Here is a 23,956-nt window from a genome sequence, read left to right as displayed (position 1 = left end):
GGACAAGAGCCAAGAGTCACAAAGACTCACGTATGTTAAAAGTTAACTGGCGTATTTAGTGTATGTGTCCGGGGTCCTTTGCCTGTGGAACAAGTAACATGACCACTAACTTGTCCCCAAACGAACCCATGTTTCTGTTAGGCCTATGTGATTCACTAACATTCTTTATGTATTATGAAGAATGTCAGAGTGGCCAGTTAGTGGCAGAGTTGGGCCTGGAGTCACAAATAGCACATTTAGACTGACACAGAACCAGCACGGTGCCGGTTCCCAAACCTAATTAAGCAGGCTACTTACAATGGCACGAAAGACAATAATAACAACACTACAGTTTAAAAGGAGATCTCGCCAGCTTTATACAAGTTTACGTTGGTCACCGATCACTGGTATCTAAGAGGAAGTGACAATGGTGGCTCATGGGAATCAAAAACGTTATTGCAAGGGAATGCAAAACTATAGCGAGAGAATGCAAACAATTGCGAGGGGACGCAAAAGTATTGCACGGAAATGCAAAAGTATTGCGAGGGGACGCAAAACTATTGCGAGGGGACACAAAAGTCAGTCCATAAAAATCTCCAGACTTGACCTTTAAGGGGCTCCGTAGTAGCAGAATAACAAAACTCGCTATAATTTCAAAAATAGGAGAAATTAATTAGTAACAGTAATTAGATTATAGTTAAAAGCCCAGGTTATGTTACCATTGCCGGTCCTCTCTGCTCCTCTCACCCACACTTAAGCACCCTTTCTGGGATACACAGTGTTGGCCCGCCCCGCCTGACCTCCACGGTCCTCTCCACTCTTCTCACCCATACTTGAGCACCCGTTCTGGGATACACAGTGTCAGCCAGACCACGGGGGTCAGGCGGGGCAGGCCGACACTGTGTATCCCAGAACAGGTGTTTAAGTGTGCATTACAGCAACATCTGATGTGATGTAGCAATGTCATGTCTGCTGCATAACACTGTAAATCATCGCTGCTAAGACCCTGTGCAATTTACATACTCTGTGAAATATCCCATATCTTTATTATACTGTGTATACATTGTAAATAGTCTTGTGTCAACAGTAATTCAATTAGTGCCTTATTTTTTATATATATTTTTTTATTTATATGTACATATAAACATATATTGTATAAACATATCTTATATTTTTTAATCTTTAATTTTCTTTGATTCAAGTAACATAGTCACCCTCCTTTTTCTGTCTGTGACATGTTAATTCCCCAAGTGTGGGATAGTAAAGTTTTATGTTATTTTATCTTATCTTAGCTTACTAGATAACACGTTCTGATTATAACTATTTAATAAGAAAATAGTGTTTGGGTGCAGCAAAAAATTAAGATAAACTTCAGGTAACTGCAGCCTCCGCTTGGTAAATTTAACGGTCCTAAAACTGCGGCCCTGAAACTGCAGCCCCCGGTATTGCAGCCTCTGCTCGTAGGTTACACTGTGATGAAAATTAAACGGTCCTAAAACTGCGGTCCTCAAACTGCAGCCTCCGGTACTGCACCTTTACCTTACTTGGGCAGGGACAACTGATTTAATATGAATATCTTGCTAAACATTTACCTGCACTGATTAAATGTAGGTTAAAAAGGAGTGAAATGTAGGCTAACACTAGTCTGTAGCTAGCATATTTCACTATGGACATTAAGCTAACAGGTTCATTTCTACCACTCACAGACTATAGGCTACCCACCTTTCTTGGAGAAAAACTGGATCACATATTGATACCCTTTCTTATGCCTCTCCTCTCTCTCCTTTCTCTCTTTCCTTTTTTGAAAACTGGATTTTCTTTTAGTAGCTATTAGGTAGCATGATGATGACTGTAGCGTTGTAGCACAACTGCTGACTGCTACTAGGCACCAAACCATCTCATGCAGATACAGGGGAGCAATAAATGTGATGAGCAAACTTAGAATTAGTTTTTGAGATACCTTGTCGAATTCAGCAGGCAGAAATTTGAACTATGTCTCATCATACTTGATGAAAGGTCAGAAGGTCACCAAAAGCACTGGAAATAAACCTCTGGGGACAACAAACAGCCAAATTACATTTTGCAGCATATCTTGCCAGTAGTTGTAAAGACATGGAATCATAACTGAGTGGTCTGAAAGGTTGCACTGTCACACAGAAGAAGTTTGTACACATACAGTATGCCTTTACACATGTTTGGAAGGCACTTTGTACAGACTGGTTTGTTCAAAGCATTCTAAACCCCTGACATCACTCTCCTTAAGCTCCACCTCTAGTAGGACCATGGATTTGTGTATTGGCTGTTTCAGTTTTTCCACACTGTAAATTCCAATTTGATAGACTTAGAGTGGCATGCAAAAGTTTGGTCATCCCTGGTCAAATTTTTGTTTAATGTGAATAGTTAAGTAAGTAGAAGATGAACTGATTTCCAAAAGGCATGGAGTTAAAGATGACACATTTCTCCAATATTTTAAGCAAGATTACTTTTTAATTTCAATCTTTTACAGTTCCAAAATAACAAAAAAGGAAAAGGGCCTCAAGGAAATGTTTAGTCAGCCTGCATGATATGTAGTAGTGCCCCCTTTGGCAAGTATCACAGCTTCTGAACACTTTTTGTAACTAGCTAAGAGTCATTCAGTTCTTGTTTGGGGGATTTTCATCCATTCTTCCTGCTAAAGGCTTCTAGCTCTGTGAGATTCTTGGGCAGTCTTGCATGCACTGCTCTTTTGAGGACTATCCACAGATGTTTAATGATGTTTAGGTTAGGGGACTGTGAGGGCCATGGCAAAATCCTCAGCTTGCTCCTCTTGAGGTAGTCCATTGTAGATTTTGAGGTGTGCTTAGGATCATTGTCCTGTTGTAGAAGCCACCCTGTCTTCATCTTCAACTTTTTTACAGATGGTGTGATGTTTGCTTCCAGAATTTGCTGGAATTTAACTGAATCTATTATTCCCTCTATCCCTCTATTTCCCTCTGTGAAATGTTCCCATGCCACTGGCTGCAACACATGCCCAAAGCATGATTGATACACCCCTTCTATTTAACAGTTGGACAGGTGTTCTTTTCACGAAATTCTGCACCCTTTTTTCTCCGAACATTCCTTTGCTCATTGTGTCCAAAAAGTCCCTCTTTGTCAGGCCACAGGACTTGTTCCCAAAAAGCAACAGGCTTGTTTATATGTTCTTTGCAACCTACTGTTGCAGAATTTTGTGGTGAGGACACAGGAAAGGTTTTCTTCTGATGACCCTTCCATGAAAGTCATATTTATACAGGTGTCACTGCACAGTAGAACAGTGCACCACCACTTCAGAGTCTGCTAAATCTTCCTGCAGGTCTTTTGCAGTCAGACAGGGGTTTTGATTTGCCTTCCTAGCAATCCTACAAGCAGATCTCTCAGAAAGTTTTCTTGGATTTCCACACCTCAACTCATTCTTTGTTAAATTTGTTAATTTATGATTGTTTTTTCTTTTCTTTCCACTTCTCTTACACTACATTCACAAACACAGACACATGCACACAACGTCATAATCATTAACACATCTACCAAACTTTCATCCTAGAAACCTTGTGCTGTTATTGTTACTATTATCATTAATTGTTGATTGTTCTGATTTTGTTTTCTTTTCTCTCTTACACTTCATGCACACACAGACATACATACTTAAATCACTGAATGTCATGGACCAGCTTTTCTGTTGCTACAGCACTGCCTCCTGTCTTCCTGGGTTGCTCTCTCCAATGGTTGGCTTCGGTACCAACCTGCTATCGATGCAATCCCCCATCCCTACCCCCCAACCTCTGTCTCAATCTCTGTCTCTCTGTCTTGCTCTCTCGCACATACACTCTCTCTCTTTGATACACACACAAAAACACACACCCATTTTTTCCCCTTCCCCTGGGATCCTTCTGCCTTCACATATTACAAGGACGAAAAAATGTGTGATAGATATGTTAGACATGTCTGTGTGGATTATATGTATTTTTAAAACATTAAAGCTCACTCACGTCCTGAAAATACTCATTCAAAGACACTCGCACACACCCACACGCGCACACACACACACACACACACACACACACACACACACACACACACACACACATATCCACCTGTTCATACAGCTTTGGTTTTGCTTGTATTTTTTTGCAATTTTTATTGTATGTCTCTTTCTTACTTTATGTAATCTTCTTTCTTAACTGTGTTTATGTCTCCTATTTTCACTTGCTCTGTTATCCACACATTACACAATAAAGTTAAAGAGAAAAAAAAAAAGACCTGCAATTTCTTAACTACATTATGAACTGAGGAAAAACCAACCTGAAAACACTTTGCTATCTCCGTACAGCCTTCTCCTGCTTTGTGGGCATCAGTTATTTTAGTTTACAGAGTGCTAGGCAGCTGTTTACAGGAGCCCATGGCCGCTTTGGAATTTGCATCACCTGGCCTTTCCTAATGATGATTATGAACAAGCCATAGCCCTAACAAGCTAAATAAGATGTCTGAGGGCTCAAATGTCTTGGGGTGCCCAAACTTTTGCATGGTGCCCCTTTCCCTTTTCACTCTAAAATTGTACAAAACAAAAATAATACACTAATCTTGCTTAAAATGTTGAAAAGCATGTTTCATCTTTATTGGAGATACGTTTATCGTCTACTGACTTAACTATTCACAGTAAACAAAATTTTGACCAGGGGTGCCCAACCGTTTGCATGCCTCTGTATTCATAATATATCTAAAGCATTCGTCAACAAAGAAACAAAGGAGTCTCTTAGTGTAATGTGAAAATATTATAGGATTGGTATGGCAGACGGCATATACTCATATACTTTGTCTTATACCTTGTATTATCTCTTCTGTATTCTGATGCACTGTCTCAGAGCTAGATCAGATGAATAATTCATAATTAATATTATCTGAAGCCTAATTTTTGTACAGGTAATATTCATACTAGTTTAAATAAACAATTTGATTTCAGTGATGTAAGTAAATAATAGCTATCAATAGGCTACTAATTTTTACAGTCATTAATTTAGTACCAGTAAATACAGCTTACGCTTTCAAACCCTGCATAACAAACTGCATCATCACTTGGAAAAACCTAATACACACACAGCAACACTAGCAGCAAACACATGTTACAGAATCAGAGTCCGTGAGGCAGGTAAGAAATCCAGCTCCGCCCCACTTACATGACGCATATTGCCGTGTCCCATATATTTCAGCATTCAGCCGCTGTTGCTTTGGGGAGAAGCCAGTCAGATGCACAAGAGCTTTGACATAGCACTTGCAAAAGAATATCATGGCATAGTAGCACAGTAAGATAAACTGCTGGATGTTTTATTGGTTGCCCATAGGTGTGAATGTGAGTGTGAATATTTGTCTGTCTCTATGTGTCAGCCCTGTGATAGTCTGGCGACCTGTCCAGGGTGTACCCTGCCTCTCGCCCAATGTCAGCTGGGATAGGCTCCAGCCCCCCCGCGACCCTCAAGAGGATGAAGCGGTTAGAAGATGAATGAATGTTTTATTGGTTATACATTCTTAAGCATATATTTCACATTAGTGAACATATTTTAACCAAATATGCCCAACCCTGATGGTCATCTTTTGTACTAATGATCCAGATAAGAAACTTTCATGTCCACTTGAGCCTGGGAAGTGCTCCGATTTCCAGAATCTGACTTTCACTTGCTGAACACATGGATGCCTGAAATTACTCCTGTAACTTGGCAACTATAACTCTAAAGAACATGCAGCTTGCTTCAAAGATTCAAAATCATTCCAGTAGATATTATCATGACTCAAACATGTTGTGTGTTAATGATTTCATCCATCATACACACTAACTGTGAATACAAACCTTTACAACACACAATTTTTCTCTTTTATTGTGCGTTGTATAATTCAGTGATGAGAAATAATACAAGACTTTAACATTTTATTTCCAATCAGTATCCCGTCTGGACTTAAGACAATTAAGAGCATTCCATAAAGTGGCTTAGTAATCCTGAATTACAGACAAAGGGAATCTATCAGACCTGATTCCTTCAGCATATTGAATAGCAGGCTAACTGAATGTGCACTAATCTAATCATTTCAACAAAAACCTAACAAGCTTTCAGTTGATCTTTCTGTGTTGCTGATTTAAAAGCTGTCCACCAGGAAAATACTATATTAGATGTGTGTTATTTTCTCCTGAAACATTTCCTTACAACAGTGTTTGTACCTGCTGAGTTCAAATGAGTTTCTGACTCTGTGTGAAGCAATGTCTCATGCCTACATGTTGGAATTAAGAAAAAAAGACAGGAAAAGAAAGTCTCAATTGGTGTTTTGTACTCACTCATCAATGCCCTCAACTAGCCTGAAGTTGAGGTTGTTGATGGACTGTTGTGGTCTGCCAGCATTGTCTATGAACACCAGTCTGGAGGGATCCTCCTTCCTTACCTGAAAACACGCACATACACAGGTTACACTTTCTCTCTTACACGCTCTCTGGCAAATAAGATGGACGAGTTGCTGCTGCTCACTCATAAAAACTTGAACTTAAGTACATCTGCCGCCCTGTGTTTCACCGCAACCTGGCTCAGTGAACACATCTCGGACAGTGCATTACGGCTGTCGGGATTCCAACTTTTCCGTGCGGACCGCATCACGGAAAATGAAGGGAGGCGGAACGTGCTTCTACATAAGCAAAGGTTGGTGTACAGATGTCACAGTGTTAAAGAAGTCATGCAGCCCTCACTTAGAGACTCTCATCATAAATTGTAAAGCATTTTATTCACCACTTTGGGGCTCTCTGATCACTGTCATCATCTCATCCTGACCTGCAGGCAGAAATGAAAAACATCAGTTTTTGTGAGGATATGTGTGTGCAGACATATACATATAGCAACAACAATCCCTGGGTCACACCCAAACTCAGGTGGCTGCGCCAGGCCAAGGAGGAGGCCTACAGGAGCAAGGATCGTGCCCTGTACAAGCAGGCCAGAAACAAGCTGACAAAAGAGCCAAGAGGGGCTACAGTGAGAAGCTAGAAAACAACTTCTCAGTCAACGACCCTGCGTCAGTTTGAAGAGGCCTGCAGGACATTATCAACTACAGGAGACCATCCCCCCACCCTGTGGAAAACCTCCCACGAGTGGACGACCTGAACAGCTTCTACTGCAGATTTGAAAAGGCCCTTTTCACACATTCCAACCACACAAAGGGATTACCTGCACCCCCAGCTCCACCCTCCCGCCTCTCTTCCAACTCCGATCTGCACTAAAGGTCTATGAAGAGGATGTGTGTCGGCTCTTCCAGAGACAGAAGATCAAGAAGGCTCTAGGACCTGACGGTGTGTCTTCCTCCTGCCTGAGAGTCTGCTCTGACCAGCTGGCTCCTATTTTCACTAGGATCTTCAACCGATCGCTGGAGCTGTGTGAAGTACCCTCCTACTTCAAATGCTCCATCATCATCCCGGTCCCCAAGAAGCCCTCCATCACAGGATTGAATGACTACAGACCTGTCATCCTGACATCTGTGCTCATGAAATCAGATAAGATAAGATAAGATAAGATAAGATAAGATAAGATAAGGTACACCTTTATTGATCCCACAATTGAGAAATTCCAGTGTTACAGCAGTCAAGGAGAAAGTCAGATTAAAGATTTCAAATTTAAACTTAAAAAACATAAATAACTAGGAATGCAAAAAAGTACAAAAAATACAAGAGACAGCGATAAATAACAATAACAATAATAATAATAATAATAATAATAATAATAAAGATAATAGGAAGTGGATAATAATGAGCAGCAGTGAATGAAAATGACCAGTGGATAAGGTGCAAGTGATTGTATGTGCAAAAACACCACTGCTGTGGTGTCCATAAAGTGTCCATAGTGTCTATAAAGTGTCCATGTTGCAGTCTACTGTGAGCAGTGCTGGTTATGTAGCCTGACAGCAGCAGGCAGGAAGGACCTGCGATAGTGTTCCTTCACACACTTTGGGTGAATCAGTCTATCGCTGAAAGAGCTCTCCAGAGCTTTTATCTCCTCCTGCAGAGGATGGGAGTCGTTAGTCCTCAGAGATGACGGCTTGGCTGTCATCCTCCTTTCTGCCACCACCTGCACAGAGTCCAGAGAGCATCCCAGGACAGAGCTGGCCCTCTTGATCAGCTTGTCCAGTCTCTTCCTATCTGCAGCCGAGACGCTGCTGCCCCAGCAGACCACTCTGTAAAAGATGGCTGATGCCACAGTGTCAAAGAAGGTCTTCAGGAGCGCCCCCTGCACTCCAAAAGACCCGCCTCAGCAGGTAGAGTCTGCTTTGGCCTTTCCTGTACAGTGCTGTTATGTGATCAGTCCAGTCCAGTTTATTGTTAAGATGAACACCCAGGTACTTATAAGATGTCACCATCTCAATGTCCTTTCCCTGGATGTTCACCGGTGTTGGGGGGAGGAGTCTGCGCGTGCAGAAATCCACCACCAGCTCTTTGGTTTTCCCCGCGTTGATCTGAAGGTGGTTCCTCAGGCACTAGTCCACAAAGACCTGGTTCAGTTCTCTGTACTCCCTGTCGTCCCCATCTGTGATGAGGCCAACTATGGTCGTCAGAGAACTTCTGCAGATGACAGGTGGGGGTGTGGTATGAAAAGTCTGCAGTGTAGAGGATGAAGAGGAACGGTGCCAGCACCGTCCCCTGCGGGGCCCCCGTACTGCAGACAACGAAGTCCGATACACAATCCTGGGTCCTGACATACTGCGGCTGGTCTGTGAGGTAGTCCAGGATCCAGGATGTGAGGTGATTAGCCACCCCTATGTGCTCCAGTTTGTCCCTCATCCTTTGAAAGACTGGTGTTGCGCCACCTGAAGGGCATCACAGGCCCACTGCTGGACCCTCTGCAGTTTGCCTACCAGGCAAACAGGTTGGTGGATGATGCAGTCAACATGGGACTGCACTACATCCTGCACCACCTTGACTCCCCAGGGACTTATGCAAGGATCCTGTTTGTGGACTTCAGCTCGGCTTTCAACACCGTCATCCCTGAAATACTCCACAAGACGCTCATCTAGCTCACGGTGCCTGCCTCCACCTGTTAGTGGATTACCAGCTTCTTGACAGGAGGCAGTGAGTGAGGCTGGGGAGCATCACATCCAGCTCCCGGTCCATCAGCACTGGCGTCCCCCAGGGGTGTGTCCTCTCCCCACTGCTACTCTCCCTGTATACCAATGACTGCACCTCAGGGGGCCCTTCTGTGAGACTCCTGAAATTTGCAGACGACACCACAGTCATCAGTCTAATATGGGACTGTGATGAGTCTGCATACAGACAAAAGGTGGAGCAGCTGGTCCTCTGGTGCGGTCAGAACCACCTGGAGCTGAACCCGCTCAAGACTGTGGAGATGACAGTGGACTTCAGGAGCAGCCCCCCAGCCCCACCTCACCATCCACAACAGCACAGTGTCTACTGTGGACACCTTCAGGTTTCTCAGTACCACAATCTCTAGGGATCTGAAGTGGACTCCCACATAGGCACTGTCGGGAAAAAGGCCCAGCAGAGGCTGTACTTCCTGCAACAGCTCAGGAAGTTCAACCTGCCTCAAGAACTGCTAATCACTTTGTACACAGCCATAATCCAGTCTGTGCTCTACACATCCATCACCGTCTGGTTTGGATCTGCCACCAAAATGGACAGGAATAGACTGAAACGGACAATCAGGTGTGCAGAGAGGACCTGTACCGGTCAAGGGTCAGGAAATGTGCAGAAAACATCCCTGTAGACCCCTCACACCCTGGACACAATCTGTTTAAACTCCTCCCCTCTGGTAGGTGCTACAGAACACTGTTCGCCAAAACTACCCATCACAAAGACAGTTTCTTCCCCTAGCCTGTCGCTCTGATGAACTCCTAAACGGTCACAGAGTGGCAGGACAAACAACACTTGCATCCTTGTTCATTGTATATATTTAAAAAAAAAAAAAAGTTATATTCTTTAATATTTGATATATAGTTGTATATTTTTTGTATATTTTATATTCTGTATATTCCGCTTCTTGTCTTGGTTTGTGTACTTATGTCATTTCTGGTACTTTGAGAGCTACTGTAGTCTACCAGAGTCAAATTCCTTGTATGTACACACGTACTTGGCAAATAAAGCTGATTCTGATTCTGATTTAGAAGAATACGTATGTTTGATTTCGCATAGTCTGAGTGAAGAACACTTTAAGTGCTATTACTGACCATAATTTATTTTTGAAAAGCATATTTAGCAAACGGAAGGAGGCAGAAGGGTTGGTGTCAGCCAAACAGTAATTGGTGTCAGCTTGCTCCATATCCAAGTTGTACAATGACAATAAATGGAATCATCTTGACATCACGCTAACAACAAAAATCACTTCTGGTTAGACAACTGGCAATTGATTTTAATTGCAGTTTTATGTAAAAAATGGCAAAATGTCTGTTTCTGTCAGTGGAGTCTGGTGGCTTCAGCTTCATCTCCCCATCTAAAAGGGTTGTCTGACGGTATAGTCAAGCATTGAAAATATTCTAAATATAAGGTAGATTTAAACTGAACCACCAATTGAAGCAGCATTTGCTCAGCTCAGTTTGATTTCTTGTACATGAAAAGGGAGTTTTCTACCTAGAGGTTATTGTAAACAAACATAATAATTTGGTCTGCAGAATAAGGAAGTAAAGAGCCAGAAAAAGACACAACTCGCCTCAGTAAGAGTGGCTTGTTCTGAAATGCGTTTTCTGCAAGCAGGCCACAGCAGTCAATGCAAGGATAGCTACACTAAATAGATAACTAAGTAGCCTAAATAATGAACATAATTCATAACGTGTTATACACTCTTTAGAGATGAAACAAAAAAAATTATTTCCTGTAGAAAATGCATGTGAATGCTGACAGCTGAAATTAATCAAAAAGCATTGCCAAAAATGCAGAAATATGAAAATAATTTCCTAAAAAATATCTGGAAGCTCAAAAGCATTGACTGCATAGCTGAAAATGTGGAAAATAAAATGTAAAACTGGCAGAGTTGAAAACTGAACTACGGTACCTAAAGATAGTAAGAGCACAATGTAAGAATACATTGTTTGAAAAGCTGGAGGCCAAACTGTAACACTATTGAAGGTGGAAGTTTAAATGAACTGAAGGGCTAAAAGAAGAAATGCTTTGTGCTATCAACAAAAAAACGTAGAAAAAAGCTGAACACAAGCATGAATGTCCTTAAAGAGCATAACATTTTGACATTTTAATTGTTTCAGTAGCTGAAAGTATGCAGTAGTAGTCAATTTTACAAAAATCTACAGGAGAAGTATAATTATTTTGTGACCTGTTTAACGCTTAAATGAAGTTTGTCGAACACAGTATTGAGAATGTTAGCATATACAAGTGAAGTTGACTGGATTTGACAATTTTAACAATTCACTGCTGATTACTGAAAAACTACTGAAAATTTGAAAAAGCTTTAAATTTGATCATCTTACTGTCAGTGGGCTTTTATTCTCAAAATTTGTCTGGGCTCCATAGTTAACTAATGTTCTCATCTGGGGGCTTTTATTTTGAAAATCCAGTCCTGTCTGGGGGTTTTTATTTACCAGCAGGGGCGTTTCTTTTGAAAATTCAGCCTTGTCCAGGGCCACCCACTACATTCCTGTTAGCATCTGGGGGCCAACACCAACAACACCAGAGCCACCACTGTGAGCTTCAGTTACGTTGTTGGTGCATTAAAGAAACTAAGAGCTGAGAGACTTCCCTAGCAAAGCTGGAAGTGCCAAAGCTGGAAGATAAGAGGAATCGTCTAAAAATGCTGAAAGAAGAAACACTTTGTATTTATCTCTGCCATTACAAGAAATGATGAAATAGGCACCATACTGGGTAACACTTTATATTAAGGTACTGTAAAAAGCATTAATTAATGCTTAATAAGCACAAATTAACAGTTAATGAGCACAAGATGTATAAGATGCTTATTAATATTAATAAGACTACATAAGTGTTTATTACAGCTTAAGTTGACAGTTATTGCTTATAGGAGCATTATAAGCACTTAATAGAAACTTTGGTAGCAGTTTATAAACCTATACTAAATATTAATAAGATGTCTATTTATATTAATTATCATTCATAAGAGTTAATTATAGAATACTAATCACATTTATTACTGGTTTATAAGACACTATAAGACCCTATCAGATGAAATTAACAAGGTGTTTATTAACATTAATAAGACCTAATGAGTGTTAATAATAGTATACAACACATTTATTATTGTCTTATAAGATATTATTGGGTACTAGGACATCCTTAAGAGTTTATAGGCAATTTATCAATATTAACAAGATGCTTATTAACATTAATAAGACTATAAGAAGTTAATATAAATGCCATTTTACATTAATAAAAGCTTAATTATGCACTTACTAATAGTAAGTAATGATCCTTTGCAGCTACTGGATCTAAAGTGGGAACAGTGTCTTGTTGACATTCATAAACTCTTTATTATGCCCTCACTGAAGTTAATTATTCTATTAATTATGCACCTATTGCAACATCCAGATATCAATCATTATTTCAACATTAAAGAATTCTGATGCATTCTTTTCACTCTAGTATGTTATTATTTTCTTCAGCAAAGGATCATGGGAATCTCATTTCCTCAAAATGGCATACTAAGACAAACATGAGTTATTTGAACTTAAAAAATTTGAGTAGATTGATTCAGAGTTAGCTGCTTTATTCACTCGTGATGAGAATTCAGCCAACCAATGGTGGTGAAAACACAACATAAGGACTTATTTCCTTTTCATATTGATTTTTAATGCAACCACTATTGTCAAAAACAGGAAAAAAAGGATTGGAAAATAGTTGAGTTCTAAAAAAAAATGACAGATCTGAGTTCATTTGGCTTTTTCAAAAGTTTTGTTACATAGATTGACTGTTCAGGAATTCAGTGTTCCACAAAGCTCCCTGTAACCCATCAGTTTTCTGAAAGTGAGTGACAAAAGTCTCAACATCGGCAGGGCCAAAGGTGGCCAGGTCAGTGATGTCCTCAGGCCAGTTGCTTAGGTCATACATGGTGGCAGCCGCGTTCAAGACACCCTCATCAAGATTGCCAAACCGCATGGTGAGATTGTCACAGAAGCCATTGATTAGTTTATCTTTCACTTTGTGGAAGTCATCATCATCCACTTGTTTCCTGTTGAGTTTTACACCAGAGAAGGTGTTTGCGGGAAAAGGTCCCACTTCATCCAGGAACTGCTTCAGATGCTGACCTGGGACTGTCTGAAATACAGAAGAAAAAAACTTTCACTGTCACTAAACATACACCATAGCATATTAATTCCTCTCTAGGGAGTTTATTTTGTTTACCTGCATGGCTACAAGACACCATCTGCAATGTCAGCCCATCCCTCTGAAAGAGAAGGCTCAGAATTAAACTCATAAATATATTTAATCTAACTTCCCTTGTTTTTAGTCCACAGCCTGAATTACTCTCACAATGGTTTCACAAGAGTGACAATAAAACACTTACACACTGGCGTTAGCAAATCAGTAGGAGTTAGCATGAACATGAAGCAGCCTATATCCATTAGCCTACTCAACATAACACACAGCTCATCGATGCTCCTAACACATTCACTCTGCTCATCCTGCTTCACACATTTACTGTCACTCTTATATCTCAACCATATGCATCTTCACACATATTTCACTCACTTTAACACACACAGAACGTCATTAGCGATGCACTTAGCTACCGAAGCTATTTCTAGCAGCACAAGCTGCAACACGCACGCACGCACGCACGCACACACACACACACACACACACACACACACACATTCTTAATCACAATCAAAGTCAATGTCTCTGAGTGTCACAGTTACACACTAAGGTTCTGCTAAAACTTAGTACTGTTATCTGGGTGTTCATTATACTCAGCTTATCTGTAGGAAATTTAGAAACATGACTGGCTGCTAGTTCAAGCATGACCTTCATCTCTGTAGCTAAAGTTGCTAGCCTAATTATTACTCACTGAATGAACTGAGTACACCTCTTCTGATTAACTGTAACGTTACCGTCATTATCATAAACATCAAAATTTAGAACACACAGTCACATTTTATAACTTTGTAAGGCCATCATGTAACGTTACATGATTAGCTGAGTTGCTAATGTTAGCTATCGCAAAGAACTAGAACTAGCTAAAAATCAACAAGCTAACGTTGGCCTATAGCCTACTTAAACTAACTAACTTACCACAGGGACAGAAACAGATGGCGGCACTGGGGGGCTTGCATCAGTTTTTTCAACCATCTCAGCATTGCTAGGTTCTGTGCTCTGATGAGGAGTGGCGAGCTTAGCTGGGGAGTGGCACCCAGCGTGACCGTCATGCAGTGAGTTGAGTGAATATCCCAGGATGCAGTTTGCATCTGTTTAAACGGTTAAAAGTAACGTCAAAATTATGTCTAGATGTGATGACTTCGCAAATAACATGACTTTCAAAACAGAAATGACATGCTTTGTTCTGAAGAGGTGACACTTCAAATAGCCGATTAGATGCGTTATGGGCTGTGTCGATAGAGAAATTACTACAGGCAACAGTGGAGAGAGGGAGAGGCACCCTCTCCTGTTCCCTTTTGTCTTATTTTCTTTTCATTCCAGTCTTACCACCCCGTGGTCTTTGACACTCTCTGCCCCTATGTCGGCCATAGCTGTAACAAATTATAACTTAATTTAAACATTAAAATCCGTTAACATAACAGAACAGCTTCTTCACCCAAACTGTAAGCCTGCTACATATAATATAAACTGTCTCACACATAAGGACTTATAATGAATAAGATAAGATAAGATAAGATAAGATACAACTTTATTGATCCCACAATTGAGAAATTCCAGTGTTACAGCAGTCAGGGGAAAGAGTCAGATTAAAAATTTCAAAATTTAAAAACGTAAAACAAACTAGGCATGCAAAAAAAGTACAAAAATACAAGAAACAGCAATAAATTATAATAATAATAATAATAATAATAATAATGAGCAGTGAATAAAAAGTGAGCAATGGATTAAAGTGAACATTTAGTGCAAAGTGAATATTGTATGTGCAAATAAACAACAACATGGGGGACAGTTATGCTTATTATGGTGTCCATAAAGTGTCCATAGTGTCTATAAAGTGTCCATGGTGCAGTTTTCTGTGAGCAGTGCTGGTTATGTAGTCTGACAGCAGCAGGCAGGAAGGACCTGCGATAGCGTTCCTTCACACACTTTGGGTGAATCAGTCTATCGCTGAAGGAGCTCTCCAGAGCTTTTATCTCCTCCTGCAGAGGATGGGAGTCATTAGTCCTCAGAGATGAGAGCTTGGCTGTCATCCTCCTTTCTGCCACCACCTGCACAGAGTCCAGAGAGCATCCCAGGACAGAGCTGGCCTTCTTGATCAGCTTGTCCTGTCTCTTCCTATCTGCAGCCGAGACACTGCTGCCCCAGCAGACCACTCTGTAAAAGATGGTTGACGCCACAGTGTCAAAGAAGGTCTTCAGGAGCGCCCCCTGCACTCCAAAAGATCTGAGCCGCCTCAGCAGGTAGAGTCTGCTTTGGCCTTTCCTGTACAGTGCTGTTATGAATATGTCTCCTGGACATTTTACACCTTATCTCCATTATGTAGGGACTGCTGCAATAGCTTTTTTGCTAACTGTTGCACTACCCTGACTTCAATTGTAAAGGCAGCTTTTATTCCTTCATCCATATCAGGATTTGAAATTCACTAACTGAGTGAAGAGACTGCTGCACCAAGCGCTGTAAGCTATAGATGAAATATTTTTATATTGTGGTTTTTCATGTCAACCATCACTACTGTAATTTATAATTGTTACCACACTGCAGTGAATATTCAACTCCCTCTTTTCATTTTGCAGACTTTACTTGTAACAGTTAAGTTCACCTTTTCCATAATTTACTGCTACACACAGGATTTAATTAATCCCTTTATATCACATTGTTTTATTTATCATGTTGGGGGATAATAACATTGTTGAAATTAAAACATTTTTCAATTTTTAATAAAGATATTAATGAAGATCATGCCCTGAGTTTGTTGATGTTTTTTATGGTGCATATCTGGTTTGAATTTAAACACACTGATGGCATTGCTAGAATTTGTAATTAGTTACAATACTATTTCTATATTAGCTTCAATCAGCAACATTAATTATAGAGCAAATGTTGCCATCCTTGAACATTTGACAACAAAGGATAAAACAACAGATATTACAGTTTGTACTATTTTTATGACAATTATTATAGCACTGAAAGACAGTAATTCACCAAAGTGTCCTACTAAATTAACTATGAGGCATACGGTAAATCTGAAATAAAACAGATATGAGCATTCTACTGAAACATGCACTCAGTACTGTTTAATCACATTAAACAATCATAATAACTTGTTATTAATCAAACTAATGTACATAAGCTGTACCACGTTCTTGTAGGTCTCTATCAAATGAAAAAACATACAAGGACATGCAATATGAATTACTAAACCCAACTGCTTTGAAATTTAAATCTTACTGTCAAATCTCCATTACACATAACAAAGTTTGTATGCCTAATGAATACTCAGTACACATCTATTGCAGGAGTCACATTTTGCTCCTGGGTGCACTTTTGGTTAGGCCAGCTGTTTCCTAATGAAGACCCTTTTCATGTCAAATTAGGAAATACCTTCACCTGTGAAGGTGGTTTCTGTGCTATAGTTGATTCATAACTAAATTCTAGTTTAATCTTTTTAAAAAGTTTTAAAAACATTAAAATTTAAATGTAACTACTCTATCAGCTATCTAACATCAGCAGAAAATAAGTCAAAGTTTAGAAACTGAATCTCTAGATATATGGACAGAGAAAAACTAAATGGTAAAACTTGGTCTGTCCTTTTATTAGAGGATGCTGAACTTGAATCACAGCCCATTTGATAGCTCAGGATGTTGTCCATGCAGTCTCCCTTCTCCACAGTCCAGAGGAATGGCACTACATACGTCGCTCCATACATGAGGTCTTCCTTCTGTTGGCACCGATCATTCAGGTTTCATAGTCAGGATACCTTTTGAATTACAGTAAAAGACAAAAACTTTTGTTAAGAAATGGCAGCTCACAATGAATCATATACATATACCACCTTGACTGGATAGGTGAATGAATATCTGCTTCAGCTGAAGACTAAATACCTTGTATGGACTAACAGTATTAGGTAAACAAAACCCCTAAATTACAAATAGTCTTCTAAACATTGTATTGTACATAATAACGATAAATACTTGATCAATTTAAACCAGTAACTTGCCGGATTCTTTATGAGGTATAAAAAAAGTTCTCTGTACCCTGAGGTCAGCGCTGAAGTGATGAGTCTCAAAGTGTTCACAGTACAGATGTGAAGCCTTGTTAGGAGTCCAGTTCTGTCGTGTCGTGATTTAACATCACTGTTCCAGCCTGTCTGAATCACCTCGAGGAAAACTTTACACAGACAAGTAGATATGTGAAGGAATATATGTGTTAAGTAACTTCCCTCACAGACTTTTGTTTTAAAAAAAGAGGTGGTGGATATCACAGTCCTCATATTCTTTCTGTTGCATTTGCACTTATTTTTCATATGTGACAGTCAAACACAGAGTTTTGTCATACCACAATCACTCATGTACACAGTTGAGTTCAGTAAATGTTAAAGACGACGTGAAAACACTGAATGCAGCGGATAAGCTGCAAACATTACATGTTGGCGTTTCATCCAACAGCCGATCACAATCAATCACCTGTTTTAGCAATGATATTAATAGAAATAACAAAATTTGATTTTGTGGACCGTCAGATTTGATGTTAACCTGTCGTATAGCCTCAGTAACCAACTCCAGCTTAACCAACGACACAACATCTAGGTAGAATTAGGTATTCCTGGAACTAAGGTGAAACGTGACATTAATATTTTCAAGTTACACACATACACTTTTATGTAACTGCACGCAGCCTCAAACTTTTTAATATAACATTACTATCCAAGTCTAGCAATTAACGTTACCTTAATGCTACATTGCCCGTGTGGCAAGTGTATCGCTTACATAGTATAACTTTAGCTAACTAACATTAACATGATGGAGTATTTTTTCTAAACTCACAAAGACACCCTTTGTTGAAAATTATGACCCTTCATAATACACTTCTGTATTATGTATGGACTTCCGTGCTTGCAGATTAGCAACCGGATAGCAAGATACCAAGCTAGGCTAACAAGCCAGACAAACAACGACATGTGCTAATTAGAAATAATAAATAAAGTAATAACAGAATGTCACTCACCGAAAACTCACTGGTGTCTTGGTCAGTCAGTTGGTACAATTATCTGCATAGCAAGCGTTATTATTTTTCAGGTATGTGTACAAAAAATATCTCCGCCAGGCTCCAACCAGCTGGCTCTGACACCTTAAACACAGTAAGGAAGTCAAGTTGAGTGGCCTGCGGTGAGGCCAAGCAGACAGCCTGTCAGACAAAGTGGCCACACCCTTAATTATGCAGAACTTTAAGCCTTAATTACATTTGAACGGGATGGTTATAAAAAGATTCACACCCTGTACAGTTATCATGAATGATGAAGTAAGCCATGGAGACCAAAACAGGTTTTTTTTAGCTCCAGGCTGTGAACATGTTTATTTTAGCTGTAAAGTTGGGCATTTTAACATGGTAGTCTATGGGGATTTGCTCTGTTTTGCAACCAGCCCCCAGTGGCCAGTCGATGAATTGCAGTTTTTGGCACTTCTGCATTGGCCTCACTCATCAGCCCTGGAGGTTGTCGCTTGACTTAAACAGCAAATGGTACAAAAACTACATGGTAAGACACACCACAAATACACCTGACATAGAGCTCTTTTTGGACTCACTGATGCCCACATATTTGCTGTTGGCATTTGGACAGAATTTTGTGCATGTTTCAGGGGAAAAAAAAGCATTTTAAAAATTGCACAAAGAAAATTAAATTTAACTGTGTGTGAAGCTGAAATAATACATACCAGGATGTGAACCAGCAGTAGCTCATTGGTGTTGCTACACTTAGCATGCAGCAGGTTCTCCACGCACAGTTCTGTTGGATCAGGTGTGAAACCACAGCAGCACCTGTCTAGACGGTCATTTACCTGCACCAACAGACAAACACACAAAGGTCATTAGCTGTGACAGCGTGAGGGGAAACTGATACCTGCTGCCGCTAAAGCCATTGGCACAAGGGCACACTGCATACAGGCTGCATTAACCCTCCTCCTGGTGGAAGTTGTTAGAACTGACACGGATAACATGGGTTATGCCATTGCTAGACACTTCAAAGAGAAAAACCATGGGCCAGTTACTTCCCTTAAATTTGTTGGCATTGAAAAAGTACAACCCAATCCAAGGGGGGGTAATCTAATCAACCAACTTTTAAGAAGGGAAGCATTTTGGATCAATGAATTGAATACACTTAAGCCACATGGACTTAACGAAACACAGGATTTGAGTCCTTTTCTGTGATAACTTCTGTCTTCCTCCACAGGTAATTTGGATCCATATGGAGAGATGAGCCTCTAGGTCCCTTGTCACTTCCCTGTCACTCCTCCTTTCCATCTAACAGTGAAGAGGGACAGAAGTTGGACCTGCAGTCTATTTTTCTTTACAAAATCTTCATCTCAGTCATCTACATAATGGAATGAGGTTGAAGCACATATTATTCTCTTAACTCTTGTACTCTTTATGAATCTTGTTTGTTTTTTGATCCATGTAATTTGTGCAAAATTATTTTGCTTTTTGGATAAATTGTAAATTATCTTTTGAAAAATGTTTTTGAAGAATGTGACAGAAAAATTATTGAAAAAGAAAAGTGAAATAGCTGTGATAATTAGTCACGTGACCCATGTATATATAGCACACCTGTGAGTTCTCATGTGATTCTGTTGAGTGAACCTGAAGACGCCACAGATGAAATGCATTGTTTGCTCTCAATAAAATTACATTAATTCAGTTCAGTGTGCGATGGTTTATGTTTATGATTTTATCTAAGCATATAATTTTGTTATAGATTGCTAATGACTAGTGTTACCTAAAAAGAAAAGAAAAGAAAAGAAAAGAAAAGAAAAGAAAGGTAATTGTGTAGTAGTAATGTGTTAAGTTAATATTTGTACACTGTAAAAAGTGAATGCAGTGTGTGAAATGTGAAGGTTATTGTGTAATTGTGTTATTTTTTAAATACCTTGAAAAACAGTATTTAAAACTTTGGAGACAGGTTAGTTATAAATGTTTATTATGATAATGCATACTTTGTTAATTGAGCTTTAGTATATTATATAAAGAGACTTTGGGACTGTTTATCAACTGCTCTGCACACTTATGTGCAGGCTGTTTTTTTTAGGTGTGAACTGACTGCCATTGTACCGTGAACGCTGTGTCATCTGAGTACTGCTTCATGGACAATGCTGCTTCATGGACTGTGCCGTTTTGAGGGGCAGTAGGAAGCACGTCATATGGAATTAAACTGAGGAAATGTATTTTATTTGTACTTTTTGTCTGAGATCTCAGTGTTTTTTTTGTTTTATTGCCAAAATCAACACAAAACCATTTTCAAAGGAACACAAACTAACGTGAGACAACTTTAAGGGGTACCTTGTAAGGTTAAGGGAACTTTTCACATTAAAGGAATACAACTGGAAAAAACAACCTTTAAAGACAAATACTTCTAATACAGACATTTCAGAGGATATAACGTTATTTTCTTTGTATGGACATTTCTGAATGTTTAATGGACCCTTACAGTCTTTTGTTGAAAGTTAACTTTTATTTGTTTATTTGGGTCTCATTTTCGGTTGAGGGAGGTATTTCACTTTTAAGAATACATTCATTATGGGACATGTGCACTGTGGACAAAACTGAAATGAACCTTTTGAAATAATAATTTTCTACCTTTCATAAACATTGGTTGCATGTGTGTTTGTGGCCTGGAGGTCTTACTACTCCTTCTAGAGTCTGCTACTGCCAATCTCCTTGACAGCCTAGAAAACACAGTGGATCAAGAAACCCCGTACTCAGATCAAGTTTATTATTTTTTATAGAGAACCCTAGATACAGTCTTAGATCTCAGCTGCTGATATTGAATCCCATTTCAGAGATTTCCCCCTTTTCCGGGTACCAAGAGTTACATGTACAATTTTAAACTATATAGTAATAAAAACTGAAAGCACTTGTGCCAATTATATATAGGCAACACAATACATTTATAAGTTTAAAAAGACTGCATCCTCCCCCTCATCTGCCTCACAATGGTTTGGTCGGTGTCCGCACACACTGGCACACAGCAAGACTGGATGAGTGTGAGTCTGTTAGAGTAGTGGAAACTGAGCTCCAGTAAACAACTATTTTGCAAAAGTTCACCTAAAACAAGAGACATGTTGGACACCTTTATTTACTTCTACTTTTCAACAAAATAAAACACGTTACCAGTTGTTACCAGACAGCATTTTGTTCACTTCATTACCTCATGGTTGAATCTTCTGTGTGACTGCAGCAGTCATACAAACAGCCCAGCCGCTAAAAATCATTCAAACTTAAAGAATTTTGGACCAATTGTAGTGCAGTTTGGATTGTTACAATTTACAGAGGTGTGTTTACGAAACACAATATTTCATTCTCATACCAGTTTTTTTTTTATCTTTTGTAAATGGTAACTGCAATATTTCTTTATTTAAAATCAACATACCTTAAGCAATTAAGTTCCAAGTATATTTTTCCTGCATTTAAAGTCATTAATACGGTGTCATTTTGTTATAATCTTTTTAGTCAGGGACTATTATCAGATATTTGGCCAATCTGGGAATGAATTCTTTCCCAAAAAATTTCTTCACCAATGTGTTTGTAACGGTATCTAATAACACATATAAAAAGATATAAATTCAAGTTCTGTGGGAAAATCCATGACAGCTGCTGAAGGTGGGGTACCCGGAACCTTCTCTGTGAAAAATTTAAAATGTTTACCTTTGCCTTAATTAGCTTGCAAACTACTGTAGGGTTTTCAGGATTCTGAATTGATTGCAAGCATTTGTTCTGCACCAAAATCACTCCTTGTTGGAAAAAAGGGCCATGTCTAATTTTACATGTAAATTTTAAAAGTATTTATTTCAATATCTCGAATTGTAGTGAGAAAACAATACTGCTCTATAATGTCAAATGTCTCAGGAGTAGTGTGGTCCTTCGAACAGGATCCAAGCCCACTGTTGTCAATAATATCACATCATCCATACGAGCCCACAGTGCGACCACGGATGCAGTTTACACTCCCCGCACATTTCATGGACTATGACCTCACAAAACATGTGCTAAAGTGCCCTCCTGGGAGCCACAACGCATGCTAAAGTGCCCTCTTGGGAGCCAAAACGCGTGCTAAAATGCCCTCTTGGGAGCCAGAACGCGTGCTAAAGTGCTCTCTTGGGAGCCAAAACACATGCTAAAGTGCCCTCTTGGGAGCCAAAACACGCGCTAAAGTGCCCTCTTGGCAGCCAAAACACGCGCTAAAGTGCCCTCCTGGGAGCCAAAATGCATGCTAAAGTGCCCTCTTGGCAGCCAAAACACGCGCTAAAGTGCCCTCTTGGGAGCCAAAACACGCGCTAAAGTGCCCTCCTGGGAGCCAAAATGCACGCTAAAGTGCCCTCTTGGCAGCCAAAATGCCCTCCTGGAGCCAAAACATGTGCTAAAGTGCCCTCTTGGCAGCCAAAGTGCCCTCTTGGGAGCCAAAACACACGCTAAAGTGCCCTCTTGGATGTCAAAACGGGTGCCAAAGTGCCCTCTTGGCAGCCAAAATGCCCTCCTGGGACCCCAATCTCGTGCTAAAGTGCCCTCTTTGGAGCCAAAAAACACACTAAACTGCCCTCTTGGCTGGTTAAAACAAGATAAATTGCCCTCTTGGCTGGTAAAAACACATGCTGAAGTGCCCTCCTGGTTGGCAAAACACAATAAACTGCCTTCTTGGGTGGAAAAAACACATTAAACTGCCCTCTTGGTTGGTTAAAACATGATAAACTGCCCTCTTGGGTGGTAAAAACATTACTGTTGCAATGACTTTTATGTTGGGCCCTTTTTTTGATCTATATTGAGCCAGAACTATATCTCACAGAACCAGTTCATCTATTATCTATTATCTGGTGCTAATATGGTGTTAAAATGCACTAGAATACAGGAAATGGCATATACTTAATTGAAAATTTTGTGGGGGAGGACCCCCAGATCCCCGCAGGGATTTATTTCTTTCATACATCCATGTCTCTGTGTGTTCTTCACAGTCTAGCGTTGAATCTACAAAGTTCTCGTGGATGCTGATCCTAACTACAAACTAACATGAGTAGTCTGTCTAGTTAGACTGTTTTAAGGCTATATAATGTGCCATTTGTATAACATATAAACATGTCTAAAGTGCCCTCGAAAACACGCGGAACTTAGTGCCCTCTTCAGTGGCGAGAACGCGCTGTATGTGCCCTTTTTTTTCCTTTTCGCCCCTGCCCTTCAAAAAGTCTGTGCACGCCACTGAACACCTCAGAGGTGGATCTGACAAAGCCTCAGCTCCACTTCTCCTAGATATTGTTACTCAAGATGTTCATTACACTTAATCTAAATTAGTATTGTCGTTGTTAGTAATTTCAAGCATAGAAAAATATTGTTTGGCCATACTTCCTGAAACTGCTGTAAATAAGAGTAACGGTAACACTTTATATTAAGGTACTGTAATAACTGTTAATTAATGCTTAATAAGCACCAATTAACAGATAATGAGCACTTACAAGACAGAATAAGATGTTGATACTATTAATAAGACTATATAAGTGTTAATAGCATGATTAACACAGTTATTATTGCATATAGAAGCATTATAAGCACTTAATAGAAACTTGATAACAGTTTATAAAGCTATCCTAAATATTAATAAGATTTCTATTTACA

At 39.7% G+C, this 23,956-nt stretch overlaps 1 protein-coding gene across 1 annotated transcript in view; it reads right to left on the bottom strand.

Moving 5' to 3' along the window:
- Positions 1-23,956, bottom strand: part of gask1a (golgi associated kinase 1A) — a 143,222-nt gene that overhangs the window by 7,099 nt on the left and 112,167 nt on the right. Inside the window, exons 4-5 of the mRNA XM_049583153.1 lie at positions 19,018-19,140; positions 6,317-6,420 (exon numbers count right to left, since the gene is read on the bottom strand). Coding sequence (XP_049439110.1) covers positions 6,317-6,420; positions 19,018-19,140 — 227 coding nt within the window. The remainder of the gene's footprint in view (positions 1-6,316; positions 6,421-19,017; positions 19,141-23,956) is intronic.

Source organism: Epinephelus fuscoguttatus, linkage group LG8 (genome assembly GCF_011397635.1).
Source record: "Epinephelus fuscoguttatus linkage group LG8, E.fuscoguttatus.final_Chr_v1".
In the NCBI taxonomy this organism is placed as follows: Eukaryota; Metazoa; Chordata; class Actinopteri; order Perciformes; family Serranidae; genus Epinephelus; species Epinephelus fuscoguttatus.
This window is presented reverse-complemented; position numbering and strand designations above follow the sequence as displayed.